Consider the following 21,194-nt stretch of genomic DNA (forward strand, 5'->3'; position numbering starts at 1 on the left):
TTCAAAAAAACTTTATTTAAAAATACAACAAAACATTATAAACATGGATACAATCAATTTTCATAAAATGTTCACATAACTGCCAAGGAAGCAGTAGCCATATAAACAAAAACGGAAAAAAATAGACATAAGAATCAGACTAAAGAAAGACTAAAATTATGTAATAGTCAGGATTATTTTGATTAATTTTAATGGTTTCATTTAGAAAATTGTTAAAATTGGGTGAATGCTTCTGAAACTTTTTGGGGATGAAAAAAACTGTCCATACACAACATGAGATTTGTACAAAGTTCATCAAAAAAACTGAATTGTTGAAATGTTTGCCGATGTATTAAAAAAGAGAAACTAAAATATCACACAGCCATAAGTATTGAGACCCTTTGCTCTGTATTTAGTAGAAGCACCCTTTTGAGCTAATACAGCCATGAGTCCTTGTGGGAATGATGCAATCCAGGTGTTTTTCACACCTGGATTTGGGGATCATCTGCCATTCCTCCTTGCAGATCCTCTCCAGTTCTGTGAGGTTGGATGGTGAACGTTGGTGGGCAGCCCAGTCTGAGGTTCTGAGCACTGTGGAGAAGGTTTTGGTCCAGGATATCCCTGCACTTGGCCGCATTCATCTTTTCTTCGAGTGCAACCAGTTTCCCTGTCCCCGCAGCTGAAAAACACTCTCACAGCATGGTGCTGCCACCACCATACTTCACTGTCGGGACTGTATTGGACCTGGTTTTCTCGAAACATGCCACTTACAATTAATATTTCAGTTTTTCTTTTTTAATAAATCAGCAAAAATGTCAACAATTACGGTTTTTTTCTGTCAATATGGGGTGCTGTGTGTACATTAATGAGGAAAAAATGAACTTAAATGTTAACAAATGGCTGCAATATATATATATATATATATATATATATATATATATATATATATATATATATATATATATATATATATATATATATATATATATATATATATATATATATATATATATATAAATTCGGCACGGTGACCCACTGGTTAGAGCGTCTGTCTCACAGTTCTGAGGACCGGGGTTCAATCCCCGGCCCTGCCTGTTTTGCATGCCTGTGTGCGTTTTCTCCGGGCACTTCGGTTTCTTCCCACATCCCAAAAACATGCGTGGCAGGTTGGTTTTGGCTGGCAACCAGTTCAGGGTGTACCCCGCCTCATGCCCGAAGATAGCTGGGCTAGGCTCCAGCACTCCCGCGACCCTAGTGAGGATAAGCAGTTCAGAAAATGGATGGATGGATATATATATAATTTATACACGTTTATCCACCAATCATACACCACTCTCGCACTCAAGTCTCGCGGAGTGTTACCTACGTGATGACATGTCAGCCAATGGGAGAGCTGCCAGTACACGCTGTTAGCCAATAGAGGCGCGTTCTGAGTTTAAAGTCTCGGAAGCGAGGGACGTTTGAAATTAAACAAGCGACTCCGAGCTACGTTGATATTTCCACATTCGCTATCGTACATATATTTATTTATTTTAAAAGACAAGCGTTAGTTGTGTCGACGTTTCTGGATATATATATATTTTTTTTTCTTTAATCACTACTTTTTTCCCTTATGTCCGCTGCCGTGAAAAACCGTAATCTAGCAAGGTTAACGTCGCCTGCCCACCATCGAGCTTTTTCTGGAGTGGTTCCTTGGCGTCGCATTGTACTATAATACACTTGGGTACGTTTCACTCTAAGTCAATTTGAATATATTAACAGTTCGTTTCATGTTACGTTAATTTTCAAAGATCTATATTTTGTGTTCGCGAAAGCCCGTCTTAACCGCAAACAAACGCCAATGGTGTCGTGTTGTTGTTAGCCCATGCTAACTCCTAGTTTCAAGTCGGCGTTCTTTCAAACGGCGATGTCGCAAACGTTAAATAAATGTCGATTATCATTATTTACTAATCATCATCATTATTATTATTCTATTGTTTATCGCCTTTGTCAGACTATGGAGGTTGCTGGCAGGCTCAAAACACTAAATGACCCGAAGGCTCAGAGGCCTGACGTGAAGGTAAGTGGCATGGTTAGTGTATATGTGTCAGTGTATTTTTTTATTTTTGCTTAAGTGCAAAAGTAAACACTTTTTTTTCATATACAATACTTCTCTGGATAAAAAGTAGTTTCCCTCATCTCCCAGCTACTGAGAAGAAGGGGGGAAAAAAAGGGGAGGAGGGAACTTTTGCATGTTGCAAATCTGAAAAGCTGTTTCATAAACATATGCTTAAAGGAACCTAAACGTAGTGTTGGAGTTTTTATTCATCAAAATGTTGATGTCAATCTTTTGCCTTTTACTGCAAATGAATATCAGCTCCAAGTATGAGTTATCCGCCTCCTTGACTACTAATATTCGGTATCTGCCCTGGAAAAAACATCAGTCTACCTCTAGTTTGTCATATATATGTTTTGAAAAATAGACTTTCTCTGCATCATTGAGCCAAAAATGTCATAGAATGGGTAATAGGAAAGCAGGAATTGGCCAGAGTCCTTGAAGTTCTGTTGCATTAGAATGTGGATCTTATGACTAATCTTTTTGACGATTCATTGTATATTCCTTTAATTCCAGCTAACTGAAGATGGACCGATGCGTCTCCCCATGTCCCACCAGTCGCATACGGCTTCTAAGCATTTAGTTGCACCGTCCCAGCAACCGCAACGTGTTCTGTCAGTGTCCAATGGACCTCAGCGCTTTGTGCAGCCGTTAAAACACATCAAGTCCGCACCTCACCTCCTCAATGCCGCAAAGGCCGCTCAACCAGTCGATCAGAATGTCAAACCGGCGACCACGAATGTAAATACGCAATCCAAACCTGCTGTCCAGCGAAGCCAACCCAAGATGAATGAGCCCAAGGTGAACCTGGGGATGGCAAAACCTGCTGCAGGAACCACTAAACCAGCAATGGCCATATCAGCAAAACTTGCAACAGGAGCTGTGAAACCTGAGATGCCACAGAGTACGGTCATGCAAAATGTATTGTCATAGTTACGTGGTGTGGTCCACTGTTACCAGTTTTTTTTCTCTTCCCTTTTCTAAACAGACAAGCCGGCCAAGAAAGATTCTGTAGACTCGTCGTCATCAAAGTACTTCTTTCCGCATTAACGTGACATTTTTGTTTATTGTTGCTCGTTGACGCTTTTTTTTTGCCTCTGTGAAGGAGCAGGAAGCGGTGGAGCCTGGAGAGCTTTGAAATCGGCCGTCCGCTCGGAAAAGGCAAGTTTGGCAACGTCTACCTAGCCAGAGAGCGAGAGACCAAATTCATCCTGGCCTTGAAGGTGCTTTTCAAAAAGCAGCTGGAGAAGGCGGGTGTGGAGCACCAGCTGAGGAGAGAGGTGGAGATCCAGTCTCATCTCAGGTAAAAAAAAAAAATATATATATATATACATAATAATAATTAACACCCTTTTTCTGAGGGCTGTGATCACAGGGTCACTTTAAATTGCATTTCATTTCTTAAACATAATTTACACTTTGTGTGTAGTGAATAGTCCTCAGTTTACAACAGTGTTGTGTTCCTACAGAGCCAATTTGTATCCAAGGAGACAGTGCATCCAGAAAGTATTCACAGTGCTTCACTTTTTCTACATTCTGTTCCACCCGAATTTCAAAATTAACTTTTTTCCCTTCAAAATTCTACACACAGCACCCCATAATGACGGCACTAAAAATGTTTGACATTTTTTTTCTTGTGTACTATGTTATTCATTTTGGAATTAGGATGCAACATAACAAAGTGGAAAGAGTGAAGTGCTGCGAATACTCTCTGGATGCACTGTAATGAAGGAGCTTTCACTCTGCAATCAAGCTTGCCGTATTTCTCGCTGGCTGCTAAGGGACCAAACAATTAGCCCGGTGCCGTGAATAACGCGGCAGTTCGGCTATATGGATTTAAAATTCCGAGGGGTTTGGGCTAAAAAAAATAAAATAAAATACAATGATGTTTCAAACTGCGTCACTCGCCGTAAAACTCAACTTAAATAGCGCAAATGGAACACATTATTTGTGAGAAGAGCAATCGAATAGGCCATAGTATTTTTTTTTTTTCCTTTTCGTGAATGTGTTTATGGAGACTTTTAAAGTTTGAAGTGCTCGTTCCATGTTGTTTAGAAGATCAATTCAAGTAACTTTTAGATTAAAGATGGAGTGTCTTCAACAAATGACTTCAGTTGGATCGATTCAAGTATTGAGGATTACCGTGACCCGGATGGCTGATAATCTACACAGATGTTTAAATGGGGTGAACTATTTTCCCAAAAAAATATTTTTTTTTATAGTCTCTCTTTATCAGATTACTGTATATTGCAGGTGGTCCTGGAACGTATCACCTGTGATAAATGGGCGTTTACTGTACTGACTACAAATGCTCTTCTCTAGGCACCCCAACATCCTGCGACTTTACGGTTATTTCCACGACGAGTCACGAGTGTATCTCATTCTTGAGTACGCGCCCAAGGGCGAGCTCTTCGGTGAGCTGCAGCGCTGTAGATTTTTCACTGAAGATCGCAGTGCCACCGTAAGTTGTCTTTTTTGGGGGTGGGGGGGTATCCATGTTGCACTGGCTATAATCACTGCCACGCTAGTACATCATGGAGCTGGCGGACGCCCTGGACTACTGCCACTCGAGGAAAGTGATCCACAGGGACATTAAGCCCGAGAACCTCCTGCTGGGCGGCAACGGGGAACTGAAGATCGCTGACTTCGGTTGGTCCGTTCACACGCCCTCGTCCAGGTGCTCCTTCGTCTGTTTCTTTTTCTTCATGTGAGAGAAGGTGCCCTATGACTGACTTACCCCCACTTCCTTGTGCAGGAGGTCTACTTTATGCGGAACACTGGACTATTTGCCCCCCGAAATGATCGAAGGGAAGACCCACGACGAAAAGGTGGACCTGTGGAGTCTCGGCGTGCTTTGCTACGAGTTCCTGCTCGGGAAACCTCCGTTTGAAACCAAATCTCATGAGGACACGTATCGCAGGATATCCAGGGTAAGACATCAAGTCTCCAGCAATATAGGCTGTAGGGCAGGGGCCACATTGACTTTTAAAATTCGATCCGGTGGGCCAAGCCAGGACCAGATGCTTACATATAAAAAATAAACAAACAACAAAAAAGGCATTGTAGTGTTAATACTTAATTTACTTTTAATGGGAACACTGTTGTTTTGTTGATTACCTTTTTAGCCAGTGCATTATAGTCTGGTGTTAGTTTTGTTGTGCCAATTCTCAGAACACATCTGAGGTGTTCATCACTCAGCTGGGATCCATAGAATGTTTTGTTGGCGTTCATCACGCACACACATGTAGAGCCAAACACCACCAGCATCCTCTGTGCCATCTTCTGGCTTTTGGGAAATTTGTCTGCGCTTAATGAAGCATAAAACTCATCCAGTTTGAGCTTTGAACTTCTCTTTTAAGACAGTATCACATTGGAGCTCAATCACTTCCATCTGCAGCTGCCGTGGTGCTGTTTCAGGGTCGTGAGTGACTGAATCTTGGATGGCGGTTTGTCAGATAAAGGTGTTTTGCCGAACCTGCAAGCTTGATTTTAACTGCTGAGTCGTAGCCATCAGTTCTTGCATTGATTGGCTGTTAGCATAATCGGCATACTTTGAAGAAAAGTGACGGCTGATGTTATATTCCTCTAAAGCTGCAATGGTTTCTCAACAAATTAGACATGCAGCCTTTGACCGGAATTCAGTGAAAAGTATTTAGTAGTAACATTCGGCACTCGCTGTCGACTTTTCTTTTCTTTGGCCCACTCATGGTTGAAAATGGGTTTAGAGCAGTAGCCGAGTACAAACAGAACAGCCAAAGTCAAGTCAATGTATTACTGTACCTACTGCGCTACCTGGTGGAACCACTGGGCATTACAGGCCAACTTGGTGGAACCACTGGGCATTACAGCACAACCTGGTGGAACCACTCGGCATTACAGGACCGGGTCAAATGAATGTAGTCATGATTTTTATGATTCTGTACCAATCTTGTGCAGGCTGGATGAAATGATCAATGAGCCGGATGTGGCTCGCGGGCCCTAGTTTGCCCACCCCTGCTATAGGGTCGTCTAGGAGGACTTGTGTAGTAAACTACTGTTCAGGGGGTCCACAGTTTACAATGGAGTCTATCACTAACCTATGTTAACGAAACAAAGAAAAACCGTTCTGCCCGGAAACCATGTTTTACACCGACATTTATTGCAGATGAACTTTGCAAAAGAGGACAAAGTAGCATCTGTAAGTGGTTTGTGAGACACTGTTTGATGTGTAATGTACATATAACATAAGTATGAGTGATCTGAATGGTCGTGAGTGTTTTCTGACCAAAAATTGTAATCCCTAGTGCGCTAATCGCGATTGCTAACCGTTTACCATACAGTTGGTACCAATATACACTATTTTATTTTTGATCATGAGGAGAATCGATTCTAAAAAGATTTGGTGCCACACCCAATTTAAACACAATGTACTGTATGTGCCATTAAGCTGGTTTGCCAACTGCCGATAGACCCCACAGAGGAAGGACAATACATTAGGTACAGTTGAGGTTTGTCCTGGCATTTTCTGTTTGCAGGTTACGTGCATGGAAAGCAAATGTTATTGCTGTTTTTATACAGTACAATGCCGTGTAGTGCAAATTTTTGCACGGAACAAATTAAGCTCTTGAGGTGCCACTGTAATAGTTGAAAATTGGTTTGTTGTTGTTTTTTTTTTTTTTATATCGTTTTTAAATGAGCGTTGTGCTTTTGTTCATCTTTTGCCATCCCCTTTCACGGTGCAGGTGGAGTACTCGTACCCCTCGCAGTCCAGCGTCAGCGTGCTGGCCAAGGATTTGATTTCGCTCCTGCTGAAGCACAACCCCGTGCACAGACTGCCCATACGAGGGGTTCTCGCTCACCCCTGGGTGGTCCAAAACTCCACCAAGAAGCCCACCACCCACGCCGCGGAAGAACCCGGCAACTGATGCAAATCTTTTCATGTTGACGTAATTGTGTACAGGCAACTTGAGCCACTCTTATCCTTTCCTCCGGTTTCCCTACCTGTAAATATTTCACTGGTTTATCTTCTAATATGTAAGAAATGTATTGGCTTTTATTGAGATGTCGTTACTTGAAATAAAATGAATAATGTTCGTGCACTTTCCCCACCGCCCAGATTTTTTTGCTGGGAGTGCTGTTTCGTCTTTGGACAGTAGGGGCCGCCAGTGCACCATTATTAGTAATGCGGGTTGGGACGTTTCCCCGCTGTCTTTGTGCCCCGATTGCGTCGGAAGCTCCAATAAAAATCTTAAAACCTTATACCGCACCCGTTTGATGCGTTTTCTCCCATTCCGCCTAACATTTGAAAATGGGTTCTGGTTAAAACAAATGAATGCGAGAGAGGAAGTTGGCCTCTATGGCAATGTTCTCCTGTTGACTTTTGCAGAAACGTGCTGGCACACGTCATCGCTAAGTTAGCATTGGCATGTTTTAAGATTGGGTTTCCAGTAGTTAATTCATAAGGACGTTTATGATCATTTTAACATGCATTATTTGGGTCTCCTGTCATGTATAGGTCTGCTAACGGGTAAGATTTTTTTTGAATTGTATTTAATGGATTCCTCCCCCCCCCCAAATCAGCATATTTATGCACCAAGTAGGCTACTATAGGGTGGAGATGCCGCTGCAATCAGCACCAGGCATGGGCAGCTAAGAGCAGAAGCTGTCGTATATGTTTTTTGTTTTGTTTTTGCACACATGAGGCCTAGGGCCAGTGGAGAACATGCAACTTGTATTTATTTATTTTTTAAATATTTGTATGGTTTTGAGTGTCCCGTCCCCTAAAAAACACTCAATTTAGACCTAAAAAAAAAAAATCTACTCAGTCTTATTTTCTGTCCTTGGAGCTCAAGGCCAAGTGGAAAGCAGGCGTTCACTGAGTTAAATGTTCCTAATGTGAAGATGTGATTTTTTTTTTTGTTTTCAATGCACGCCTCACCCCCCCCCCCCCCCCCCTCAAACTACTCAATTAAAATCAAAGCGTGAAAATACGTTCAACATAATTTTATGTCCGAAGAGGCCAAGTGGAGAACAGGAATTCCCCGATTAAGCTTTGCGTGATTTTTAGCCCCCCAACCCACCTAAAAGGCTTTCATACAGAAATGCAAGTTTAAATTATGCAGCTACTTTTTACATTTCCCGTCTTGGGACTCCAATAGGGCGTTCTGTAAATTTCAAAAGGCCTTTACGTCTTTTTCTAGGCCAAGTGAGGAAGAGCCTCGCTGAATTATATTTTGTTTTCCATATTTTACGACCGCACCCCAAAAGAGTTCAATTTACATAAAAAAAAAAAAAAATGAGTGCCACTACTTTCTACATCATTTTCTGTCCTTTATTACTGAGAAAAAAAAATACATGTTCTGACCTTTTTAGCGTTACATAAGACCACACGATTTTTTTTACAGTATAATTTCACTTATTTTAATCATGTTTATTTCCACAATATGATAACGACTTTGAGATATACATTCCATCTGTTTTGAAACCACAATAATAAACACACTACACGTACGTTTGTTTGTTTTTTCTCTTTTTCTTTTTTTTTTTTTTTAAATAACATTTCCACAGGACCCCATTTGATTGCACAAAATGAAAAATGTCCATATGCACGTTTTCCTCACTCTCTTTTCCTTTAAATTAAGATTTTTTTTTTTTTTTTTTTTTTTTTAACCATACACCGAATTGATCAATTCATGTTGATAACAGGCCACGTGTTTGGAATGTGATGACAAAGAGCATTTTGTATGCGCGGAGGGAGGCTTTGGATTTGGGAACTGCCAATCAAAGACATGAAGAAAAGGTGCGAATTTATCCAATCTACTTAAAAACAAAATGACTATTTAAATATCCCCTTCCAGGTTGTAGTTCTTGTGTGTGTGTGTGCTAACTATTATACATTCAATGCATAGTTTGAATAGCTGCTTCTAAGGTCCAATCTCCTACTGTACTTTTATTGACTAGGCATCAATTCTGGGGGAAAATAATCCCCCTCCCCCCCAAAAAAAACCCGACCATTTTTGGTATTTTGACTATTTCACCCCCCCCCCCCCCTTTTTTTGCAAATAAGTGCTCCAAATTGAGAGTTATTTTGTCAGTAAACGCAAAAATATTCGTTTTACTCGAACATAAATAGCAACTTGAAAGAAACTGATCATTTCCGTTGTGTCTTTTTTTTTTTTTATTTTTTAATTTTTTTTTTAAGATTTATGTTTCTAGTGCTGGTTGTTGCCATTGTGTTTGGGCTTTTTTTTGGGGGGGGTGGTGGTGGCTGTGGATGATTTATCTTATTGCAAATTCTCATTTAATATTGCTAGGCAGTCAAGCAGATTAAGGGGAAGAAGGCAAACTATTGTTTGTTTTCATGGATGTACAAAGCCAATGAATTGGGTATCCCCACATCAGACTAATGCATATTGTTTTTTTTTTTGTTTTGTTTTGTTTCGTTTTTGTTTTTTCGTATTAACGCAAGGCCTCGTGACAGGAGGGCGTAGAGCGGTGCGGTGCGCAAGACCGGATGGTTGCGAGCGTGCGCTTTGACGCATGAACAGAAGCGAGAAAAGGAGGGCGCGCCGCGCGTTTCGGGCTCGGAGCGTACTACTCCTCGATGTTGTACTTGAAGGCCTCCACGAGCCCCTCCATGGAGTGGATGAAGCCGGAGATGCTGCATATCCCGCCGATGACGAAGATGGCCACGTCGAAGAAGACCTGGTGCCACTGCAGCTTCCTCCACAGCAGCTTGAGGTGGAAGAGGCTGGGCAGCAGGAAGCAGAGGCCCGCGCCCGTCAGGCTGCCCGTCAGGCCCATGAGCAGCGCGAAGTGCGGCACGTAGATGGCCATGAGCAGCGTGAACACCACCAGGCCGCAGCGCAGGCTCAGGCCCCACGACTTGAGGCGCCCGTCGTCCCCGTAGCAGTCCGGGAAGAAGGCGCGGCCGCCCTCCCGGAACAAGCTCTTCTCCAGCACCTCCACGGCGGCGAAGAAGGGCAGCGGGTAGGAGAGCAGCGCCTTGGCCACCAGGAACAGGTTGACCACGGCGCGGATGCCCGGCGGCAGGTTGTCCGTGATCACCTCCTTGGTGGCGTCGGCCCACGTCAGGTAGGCCACCAGGGCGAAGAGGCCCTTGAGGATGCAGGCGGCGATGTGCGTCCAGTTCATCATGCAGTGGAACTCGTCGGGCTTCTGCATGTTGCCCTCCAGCGACGGCAGGAAGATCTGCGACGTGTAGCTGAAGACGATGATGCCGATGGAGATGGGGAACTTCTTGACGTCGATGTAGAACTTGACCTTGTCCCACGCCCACACCCGCGCCCGCGACAGGCAGTAGGCGATCACCAGCACGTTGATGACGAAGTGGGCCAGCGTGCACAGCAGGCTGAACTTGGACACGGCCTTCAGGTTCTTGAGGAAGGCGCACGGCAGCAGCGCCGCCGTGGCGATGATGGCCCACGACTTCTGCGACACGGGCATGCTGGGGAAGCTGTTGTACATCAGGTTGCCGCTCACCACCACGTACAGGATGCACGTCATCACCAGCTCGATGATCTGCGCCACGTTGACCACGTGGCCGCCCAGCGCCGGGAAGCGCGGCGCGCAGCACGCGTTGGCGATGTCCACGTACGAGTCGCGCACGCGCACCGGCCGCCCGTCCTCGTCCTCCTCGTACAAGCACGCGATCAGGATCTTGCCCGTGTAGCAGCACACCACCGCGGCGAAGATGATCAGGAAGAGGCCCAGGTAGCCCCCGTGCAGGATGGCGTAGGGCAGACCCAGGACGAACATCCCCTGCGGAGCCGAGCACATCAAAATCAAGGCTATACGTGCAAACCCAAACACGGACGGGAGATTCCACAACTCTTGCGTCCGAATGTGACATTGGCTTGGATCCGTCTGTCATCCGGATCCAATCCAGTTTGGCACCAATTTAGAGCTCAAAAATCTTTCTTACATATTGCTTGATTTGATGAAAAAAAAAAAAAAAAAAAACCTGCACGGTCTAAAGCTGTCATCTCAAGCTCAATTGTATTCAGATCCGGTCTAGATTGCACAGAATTTGGAATTTACAGCGGATATACAAAGTCTACACACCCCTGTTCAAATGCTAGCTTTGTGATATACTGTGTAAGACCAAAATAAGTACTGCACTTTCCCCCCCAAAAAACATTTCACCATTAATGTGACGTAACTTGTGAAAATTGAAATTGTCTTTTTTTCAAGACAAGTAAAAATAACTGAGATAATTTGGCTGCACAAGTGCGCACACCCTCTTATCGCTGATGTGGCAGCGTTCAGAATCAACCAATCACATTCACTCATGTTCAACAGTCAGGTGAAAGATACTAAAGAATTTCTACTCAAGGTCTATTTCCTTGTCTATCTCTTTCTTAGTCTCATTTTTTATATATAACAAAAAAATCAGTCAATTTTATCAGGGGTGTGTAGACTTTTTATATCCTCTGTAACTTGGAAAATCTCATTTAATGTGTCAAGGACATTTATACTGCTGTCAAATCGGAGAACATTTCAACAAGACCCATGTGTGTATGCGGGGTCCACAAACCAGGTTTGATCTAATCCAGATTGAGTAAGATATATATGAACTATAACACTAGATGTAGAATCTGCATCTGTTCCATCTCATTGCTTGATTTCAGCAAAAATACGATTTTTTTTAAAATCCGGATCTGATCCAGATTGGGTCTTGATTGGGAATATGTTGCTTACATTGCTCCTCTCTATCGTGCTTGATTTGATTTGAGCAAAAATTGTTGTGTATGCCGGATCGCAAGCTGTTATGCTTTTTCTGGATCCGATCCAGACTGACACCATTTTAAATACAACTTGCCCATTTAGCATGATACCGCACATCTGTGTCAAATCTGAGCTATGCAAAGGTCCTCAAGACAAATTTGATCTGGACCCAATTTTGATTCATATTTTGCATGTCCTGTTGGTAATCTCTTGTCTCTCTTATTTATTCATATTCATACATTCACAATTTAGAGTCTTCAATTAATTTAACATGATGACAACATGATTTTGTAATGTGAGAGGACAACTAGTCCACTATCTCTTGCAATGTAAAAACAAATTATATCCAGTTTCAGATCAACATTCAACTTTTGGCACCAATTTAGATGTAATTTATATTATCTATCTTCAAAGATTTAGATCTGTTAAACCTGACCCTATCTTAGCAAAATTCACAGTTTTTTTCAGTGTCATAAACTGTTAGATCTGATCCAGATCAGAAAAAAAACTTTGAAAAAGTCTGTTTAAATGCTTGTATTTTACAGCCAATTTGAAAGCAATTATCTCTACATATGCAAACCGCCATGTCAAGCCAAGTTTGAACCACTTCTGATCCAGCTTTACCACTTTGCAGCCATTTGAACTGAACTCAAAGGCACCTTTGCTGTATAGCTTTGTGGATCTGATTTGAACAAAAAATCTATAATTCCATCCAACAGGTTCCCTCTCACTAAGCACTGTATATCTGATTTGAATGTAATATAATATTAATATGAACACAACTCCCAAGTTGTCACAACAAACCATGTTTGATCTCGATTGGATCCAGATTGAACATTTGGCATCTGTAAACATCCAATTGATCATGGCCAGACATTTTTGTCAAATGGCATTCAATTCGATCAAAACTGACGGGTCGCTCATAAACTGGTTTGATCCAGATCTGAACCAGTTTGAGCATTTGAAAGCCATTTAGTTTTTAACACGGAAAGCTACTTGTCCAATTGCTTACAGTATATCTCTGTTTATCATGCAGGGTTAGATGTTGCCATGTCAAACTGAATTTCATCCAGATTGTGCATTTGGCTCCAATTGATCAAGTATGTACTTTCTGAGCATTTGGAAGCAATTTGAATTCAACTGGGAACGTCCCTCTTACTGTGTCCTATTACTTGGCGCGCACCTGACAAATTCCGCTGAACCCAGTTTCATCCAGATCTGATCCTGATCAGATCCCTTTGGAAGCTTTATTAGTTTGCGCTCTATAACGCAGCGTTAGATGCTGCCATGTCACGACAAAACCAGATTCATCCAGATCAGATTTGACATGTGTCCCAAATTTGTCAGGTACGTAACAGCATCAGACATTTGTCGCCAATCCGAACAGAAGGCTTGTGACGCAGTACTAGCAAACCTAGTTTGATCCAGATTTCCTATGGATGCATGTAGGTCAGATCAGATTGCCATATCATATTCCACTTTGTACCCTCCTGAACTGTTTCATCCAGCATTTGTGGTGCAGTTGAGTGTTCTTGTAATACCAAGTGACGTTCTTCGTGCTCAGAGTGGGTTTTCCACTTGGCTTTGAGCGCGTCCGTCTTCCCTCCCGCCACTGACGTCACCACGAGCCGTAGGAGACACTCGGTGACGTCACAAGCCTCAATAAAGACGGCAGATTTTTTTTTTTTTTTTTTTTTTTGTCGCAGAACCTGCGAGCGAGGCGCCCTCCGAGGGGGCGACTTGCTTAGTTCACGCCCACTTTTTTTTTTTTTTCTTCTCTGCATGCGCTTGGGTGCGCCACCGACGCGCGCGTAATTGCGCACGGAATGCATTGGAACAATATGAAATGCATTGTTATATATAATTATTTGGGGCGTTGAGACAAACGAAAATGACGTGCAATTTGCCTCGTCGTCGTTTTGAGCCGACGAGCAGCAGCATGCAGCAATCGGAGCGATTGGATGCCAACTTTGACGAGGTGCGCGCTCGTACCTGGATGGCGTTGGTGACGTTCCATCCCGCCTCCCAAGCCGTGATCTTGGGCCTGGCCTCCGACTGGTCGCTGTTGGAAGCCCCGTCCTTGGAGGAGGAGCGCGACGGGCCGGTGCCGTCCCGCTGGTAGTGGCTGTCCCCATCCAGGCCGCCGTCGTCGCCGCGGCCGCCGTCGCCCCCTCCTCCTCCCTCCGCCTTGTCGTCGGCGGCCCGCTGCAGGATGTCCATCTGCATGCCCTGCCGGTGGTCGTAGTCCAGGTCGTCGCAGGCGGCGAAGCCCAGCCCCTCCTCGTCGGTGGCGGCCTGGAAGCCCATCCTGGCGAACATGCCGCTGACTTTGGCCTGGGATTTGTTGGTGACGGTCGTGGCCGCGTTGGACAGTTTATTGGACAGTTTGCTCCGGATTAACGTCGCCATGTTTGCGTTAACTTCTCCTTCTCTCCTGATCGAATATAGAAGAAGTAGGGGAAAAAAAGAGAGTCTACTTTGGCTGGCGGCGTCCGCTTGGTTGCATCCACGAGACACGAGAGCGAGGAGGGGAAACGCACCAGTTCCGATCAAGACACCGACGGTTGTTGTTGTTGTTGTTGTTTTTTCGTTGCTATCTCCACTTCTTCCTCAGTGTGCTTCTCCTCAGGTTCATTTCACCTTCAGACGTCGCAGCTCCGCTTCTGCATCCTGCCCCTCCTCTCCCCTCCTCTCCTCTCCTCTCCTCTCCTCTCCTCTCCTCTCCTCTCCTCTCCTCTCCTCTCCTCTCCTCTCCTCTCCTCTCCTCTCCTCTCCTCTCCTCTCCTCTCCTCTCCTTCTCCTTCTCCTTCTCCTTCTCCTCTCCTTGATGCTCGACGCCTCCTCGCTTGTCTTTTTGTTGTTGTTGGCTCCAGACGCCGTGCGTAAAAGCTTTACGCACAGCGACCCTCCAAAAAGTGTCTTTGTAAGTAAGGCCTTTATGATATCCTTTTTTTTCCCGGCGCGTGGGGTGGGTGGAAGGTGCGTTCAGGTGCCTTCACTGATGCCAATGCGGTACCGTGGCGCTCAGGGGGGTTGGGGGGGTGGTCTAGAGACCCCCCCCCCCCCGCTCCTCCATCCATCCCCTCCCTCCCTCTTTTTTTTAGTAGATAGAGCACCGCACCAGGAGAACACGAGAGAGATTTGCTGCATTTCTAGGGGAGGTGCTTGCGGTACCCCTCACCACCCTGCACCCCAGCCTCACCCCACTCCCCCCCTCACCCCCCCCCCCCCCCCCCCGGTTCCACGAACGATAATCCTTCAGCCCGACGTCCAATGACATTCCGGCGGCCTCCAATCTCGCCCGAGTTTACGCATATAAAAGGAGGATGAGATTTGTGCCAAAAGCCAACCTCTTTGGATCACAACTCAATGTAGGATTTCTCCCCCGCCCCCTTTAAAAACCTGAACTAAATTAACTCACATTTTGAGTCTTATTATTATTATTTTTTTAATAAGCCAAGGACGTGGAGCAGCGTGATAGTAAGCCAGGTTCTCTTTGGAACGTAGCGGGGAAAAAGACTTTTTGGAGGGTAAGATGTAGAATTTGTCGTCCCTTAAGGTGGACTTTTTCCCTCCAATTCGGCTTTTTGTCCCTCCTCCAATCGGGTCTATTTTCATTTGTTTTCTATATTGGATGAAACATTCATTCATTTTTTTTTCATCGAGGGATTCTGTGTGTGTGTGTTTGTGCGCGCGCGCACGTGTGCCATTCTGAATAATGGCGCCCGTTCAAGAAAAAGGAGATTGTATTAATGGGGGAAAAATATTGCGTTTTCAATTATTATTTTTTTTTAATCTTGCATTATGGTGTATTGTTCTAATTTTCAAAATATGACCTTTTCGTTTTATATTCATACACACAGGCCTGTTTTGTTTTCAATTTGTTTAAGAAGCCATTGATTTTGGGGTGGTTTTAAAAGCATCATAGGCATGGGATGCTTCCCAAAATATGGATATTCATATTTTTTTTTCTTTACGCAAATTCCCGGCATGCAAACGACGCCGCAAGCACCATCGTCATCACCCTCCCGCAAAGCGGCCTCGCTGCAAAATGTTCCAATGCGATGCAATGCACATCCTTCATTGCAAACAAAACAAAACAACAACAACAACAAAAACATTTCTAATAAATTTGCTGCAGTAATTGTGCGCGTTGCATTGCACACACTTTTCTTTTATTTTCCTTTCCCCCAAATAAGATAAAACCACAAATACTCGCATTATTAAGTTAAGGATATCATTCCAGCACTCGGATGAAACTATGAAAACATATTTCACTAAAATAGAAATAAAATGAACGGGAAAACACATTTTCATGACAAGATGTATTTGTTCATTGTGCTTCTCTCCTCCAATCCTTTGAAAACGCATCAAAACGAAATCTCCGCGTACACGTGCACGTGCGCGCGCGTGGAAACTGCGTGGACGAGTTAACGGCGGAGGTTCTTATCAGCGGCACGCAGACAGCCTCTGCTCTGCAGGATGAAGGTTGCACACGCACGCGCAAGGACGCCAGTCGTCATCACGTCAACGTCTTCATTCAACACACTCGCCCAATCTGAGCGTTATTATTATGATCAAATATTCATATCTGTGAGAACCGAGAGGAGAAAAGTGATTTTTCTCACTTCATCACCAACAGGGCGAGTCACGACGTCGAAGACGATGATGGTGGTGGTGGTGCTGGGAGTGGGTGGGGGGAGTTGGGCGATGTAAGGGGCGGGGCCAATCCCCATGGGGATTGACGTCTGACCAATCAAAGTTCTTCATCCCCTTCAGGGCCAATTTTGGCAAAGATGGCAACACCAACACGGAGCTCGATTGGAGGCTTTAGGTGATATTCATGAATCAAAATGCGTACGCCGTTCAACAGATTCCTCGACTTCATTTATTATTTCGCCATAAACTCCAGCTGCCCACCAGTCAAACTGCGCATGCGCATCGCTATGGCGAAGCATTTCTACGGTAAGCCCCGTGGGACAAATCATAAGAGAACTTTGCGGACTTGAGCAAAATGGCGGTGACTTAAAAAAATAGATATTTTTTTAATGGGACAAACGATAACACATCACAGCCGCAATCTAATTTATTTTCAAAGCACAACAAAACCACAGCTGTCGAGCAAAGTGCTGTACAACATTGAATTGAAAGGCTCGCCGAAAACGTGGAGTAAAAGCGACTAAATTGAGTAAGTATATGAAACTATAGACTACAATAAAATAAAAAGCTAGACAATAGGCCTACATAGTAAGTGTCAACAATTCTATTTCGTTTTTACATTGTCTATTTCTTTTGTTTTTTGGTAGTTTTTCTTACATTTATTTGCACATTGAATGCTCTTTGTGCTGTTCATATTCATGTTTAACATTTTTTAACTTTTGTAATCTTTACTCCTTATACACCCATCCATCCAGCTATTATAGCTACCTGATAAGTGTTTGTCCACCTGTCCATCCATCCATCCATCCATCCAGTAAATTCATCATCATTTTTTTTTTTTTTTTTAAGCTTATGTCAATTGGTTGTACTTCATCACATTGTCACCAAATTTGCAGCATCTCTCCAACAAAGAGACAGGCGAAGACAGATTGGCAAGCTTTTTTCTTCCTCTTGGCATTCCCACCACAGCACGTGGGCGGAAAATGGCGGCTAAATTTGACAAGACCCCCCCCCCCCCCCCCTCCCCTCCCCTCCCTTTCCCTCAACAGTGTCACCGCAGCACCATTTCACCCACCACCAAACACCCATCCAGCCCTCCTTTGTTGCCCTCCTTTTCGCATTACACACATGGGTGAGCTTGGCTCGGGGTGTCACCCCCTCCTCACCATTGCCATTATCATCATCATCATTATCATCATCATCACACACACACACACACACACCCGTGAGGCACCTTGTGTGGACTAGTCAAAAACGTGGCACAAAACCAGAAATAAACGACACCATTTTATGGAAAGCCATTTGAGCATCTAGTCGCTAACCTAGATAGTCAGCTTACCAGTGTGCGAGTACACTCTTTGTCCTCATTAGTGAGACAATACAGTGCACTAGTAGTATGACTGTGTCTTGCTCGTAATATTTTTTCACCACTAGTGCCAGTTTTGGCCTACTAGTACTCAATTAAAGCTTACTAGTAAACTACAGTGCTGAACTACGACCACTACTAGGCCTGACCCAAATCAAGCTTTTTTTCAGTGCATTTGATGGGGATAAAAATGCATTTTCGTGAAGATATAAGAAATATGTTTTAGACTGCTTGTGTGTGTGTGTGTGTCTGGTCGTCATGTCTGGATGGAAGGACGGCAGAGAAACAGCAAAGGCCCTCCGAGGGCGGAGGAGGAGGAGGGGAATGCGCACACATCAGGCTAATCAGAGGCGCTGGCTGCAGTCCATTATGAACATTTGCATGACAATAACAAGTATCACGCCGCGTTGTGTGTCGAGAGTGTGTCGTGCTGTCACCCTGACACGCAGACCTAAAACGCATCATAAAATGTGCGGCGAACAAAATGTTTATTGCTATGTATTGTGAGTGTTTGGGGGTCCAAACAAGCAACACACGTGCACACGTGTTAGTCAGCGTGTGACAAATAAATCCAGGTGGTCCGCAGTGGAAAAACCACTAACAGCCTTTTCATTACCGCCTAACGCGCCTGTTTAATGGCTTATTATGGCCTCCCAAGAGAGGTCGTCCTCCGGGAGGCCTCTGTGGAAGTGCTGCACTGTCTTATCTTACCTTAGCTTAATACGTAGATCGAAATACTGTGGACAGAATTGAGCAATCTCATCCCGTTCCAGCATAGCTTAGCATACTTTAGCGCTCATGTTCTCATATCGTCCGTGTCTTACCTTGTACGTTGTAGCCTATATCGTACTAACAGACACTTTATTTCGTTAGCTCAGATTAGCATAGTTTAGTTTTTTTTTAGCTTGGTTAAAGTGAGCTCATCTTGACATATCGCACTGTGTCGTACCTAATATTGGGGAGTAACTCATTTCAAACTTAGCGTTGGTTAAGTTAGCATAACATGAGGTGAGCTCCTCTTGTCATATCATATTGTCATACCTTGTCTTATCTTGTACTATGCATTTTTATCTTAGCCCAGCTTTTATTAACTCTTAGCATAGTGTATCTTAGTTAATGTTCGTTGAAATAATGTAACATTGTAATGTCTTATGTAATAGATGGAAAGACAGACTTCATTTTACCTTAGTTTAGCTCCATTAGCTTAGCATAGTTTAGCATACCCTAGCTGATCCTATCAGTCATATTTTATCTTGCCTTAACCTTATCTGGACTTAGCCATGAAATGGGCAGACATACTTTGTTTTCTTAGCTTAGCCTAGCTTTTCTTAGATTAGCTCATTTTATCCTAGCATAGCTTAGCTTAGCTTGGTTAAGGTGAACTGATCATATCTTGTATCATATAACTTGTATTGTCTTAATTTATATTCGAGACAGACAATTGCTATATTGTTGTTTTAGCATAGCATAGTTTAACTTTGCTGGGTTGAGTTATTTCTATGATATCGTGTTGTATCATACTTGATATAGTCTTAGCTAGGAGTGTTCAATACCACTTTTTTTTTTTCAGACCGATATAAAATTTCGTTGAACAGAATGACAAATAATTGAATTCCGTTCCACACGATGAGACGCCGATGTGTCAAAGGGCCGCAGTGTTGTGGCAACGACAGGTGAGGAGGACTTAGTCGATGTCGGATTTTTTTGCCCAAAGTATCTGTGGGTGGTATTGGCAGCCATACAGATACCATACCAGATAGATTGAAATAAGGCCAGAATCTGCTCCCACATCCCTAGTCTTAGCCGATATATGGTGTGAGCTAATCTTGTCATATTGTCTTTTATTTTACCTTATCTTGCTTTATTATGCGGTATATACTGTAGTCCTATAGCTTCTCTTGTCTTACCCTCGCTACTTTTTGCTTGTTCTTATTAATTTTAGTATTTAATCCTGTCTTTGACGTATTCTTTCCGTGTAGCAATCCTTGAATGTGTCAAAGCCGTGTGCGTATTTACTATCGTGTAGTGTTTTGCTATGGCCAAGCGCTCCCCAGACGCCGTTTTGCTGTTAACCCGCGTTGACTCGGGTGCTCTCCATCAAACGTTGGACGGGCTCCTCGGGGTTCAGGCTCCTGCTGCGACACATTAACATTGTAATTGGCTTTTTTTGCAGCACAATAAACGGAGACGGTCCTCTGGGACCCGCAGGGGCCCGCGGCAAACACAAAAGCTACGCCGGACATTTTTCACACAGTCTGCGCTGCGTGCCGTCGACAACACACAAGCGATGTTTTCGTGGACGACACGTTGGAAAGTCATTGCTTATTTGGATTGTTTTCCTCAAAACATACTGAAACTAGAAGTGATAAATACAATATGAGAAAAACGTAGTTTATAAGCATGACTGAAAAAAATGTCATAGGGTCAAATTTGGGAACTTAAGTCAAAATGGACGCCACACACAAAGTACAGTAGCTGGACAGTTTGTTATGTCCCAGTCAACGACTGATGTGAGCGAATGATAAAAAGCCACACAATCTCTTTAAAGAACAAAAGGCACATTATTTAGCATCATTGTTTTTATGATAAACACAATATTAATAATTAGAATATCATACATAAAAATAATATAAAATACATAATATTTAAACAAATTTTTATTATATTTCTACATTTTGAATAAATTAGATACTTTTAAAATAAATTCATAGTTTGAATGTGTGAATAAATTAATATTTATTTGATTCTTAAGTAAACATATTTTTATGAGAAATATTGTTTAACTTGAAAAACAATATTTTAAATATATTTTTTATGTTTTAATCCATTGTTTATTTCTTTCTTTTATTTTTTAAATTTAAAATAATGCATCTTACTACAATAAATTAGTGTTTTTAATTTTTGAATATAATGCTTTTTTACATTTTGAATCTCATTTTTTAAAAATGGGTTAAGCACAAAATATGTTTACATTTTAATTATATTGTTTAAAAATGTTTTTATACATACAACATTAAAATGCAAATCAAAAAGTTGCTTTCCTTTGTTACGAATTTTAATTGTGAGTTATTTGATTAATTATGATAAATGAAATTATGCAGTGTTAACGTACCCCTCTGTAAATCATTAGGTGTGGAAACTAGGGCATGTGGGCCTTATCCGGCCCCACCTGAGCGTTTGATCCCGCCTGCCATGCAATTCTAAAAAACTAATACCTTTACAAAATACTGTATACAATACAATTGTTTACTGTTACCAGTGAGTCACATGCTGCTTCATCACCGACAATACCTGTATTTAAATAGTATCGTTCGGTGAGTCGTAAGTACAGTATATTAAGCGCGCGTGTGGTCGTGAGGAGTCACTAAC

General features: G+C 43.0%; 2 protein-coding genes across 2 annotated transcripts; one reads left to right on the plus strand and one right to left on the minus strand.

Moving 5' to 3' along the window:
- The first annotated feature begins 1,399 nt into the window (after positions 1–1,399).
- aurka (aurora kinase A) lies at positions 1,400–7,312 on the plus strand. Its single transcript, XM_061785762.1, has 9 exons — positions 1,400–1,702; positions 1,973–2,038; positions 2,591–2,978; positions 3,063–3,105; positions 3,180–3,377; positions 4,397–4,535; positions 4,603–4,751; positions 4,830–5,004; positions 6,796–7,312. The coding sequence occupies exons 2-9, from the start codon at positions 1,976–1,978 to the stop codon at positions 6,976–6,978; spliced, it is 1,338 nt and encodes a 445-aa protein (XP_061641746.1). The 5' UTR covers positions 1,400–1,702; positions 1,973–1,975; the 3' UTR covers positions 6,979–7,312.
- Positions 7,313–8,370: 1,058 nt separating this feature from the next.
- slc32a1 (solute carrier family 32 member 1) lies at positions 8,371–14,548 on the minus strand. Its single transcript, XM_061785761.1, has 2 exons — positions 13,793–14,548; positions 8,371–10,834 (listed from the first exon to the last, which is right to left on the minus strand). The coding sequence occupies exons 1-2, from the start codon at positions 14,207–14,209 to the stop codon at positions 9,647–9,649; spliced, it is 1,605 nt and encodes a 534-aa protein (XP_061641745.1). The 5' UTR covers positions 14,210–14,548; the 3' UTR covers positions 8,371–9,646.
- Positions 14,549–21,194: the final 6,646 nt, after the last annotated feature.

This window comes from Phyllopteryx taeniolatus, chromosome 9, assembly GCF_024500385.1.
Source record: "Phyllopteryx taeniolatus isolate TA_2022b chromosome 9, UOR_Ptae_1.2, whole genome shotgun sequence".
Classification (NCBI taxonomy): Eukaryota; Metazoa; Chordata; class Actinopteri; order Syngnathiformes; family Syngnathidae; genus Phyllopteryx; species Phyllopteryx taeniolatus.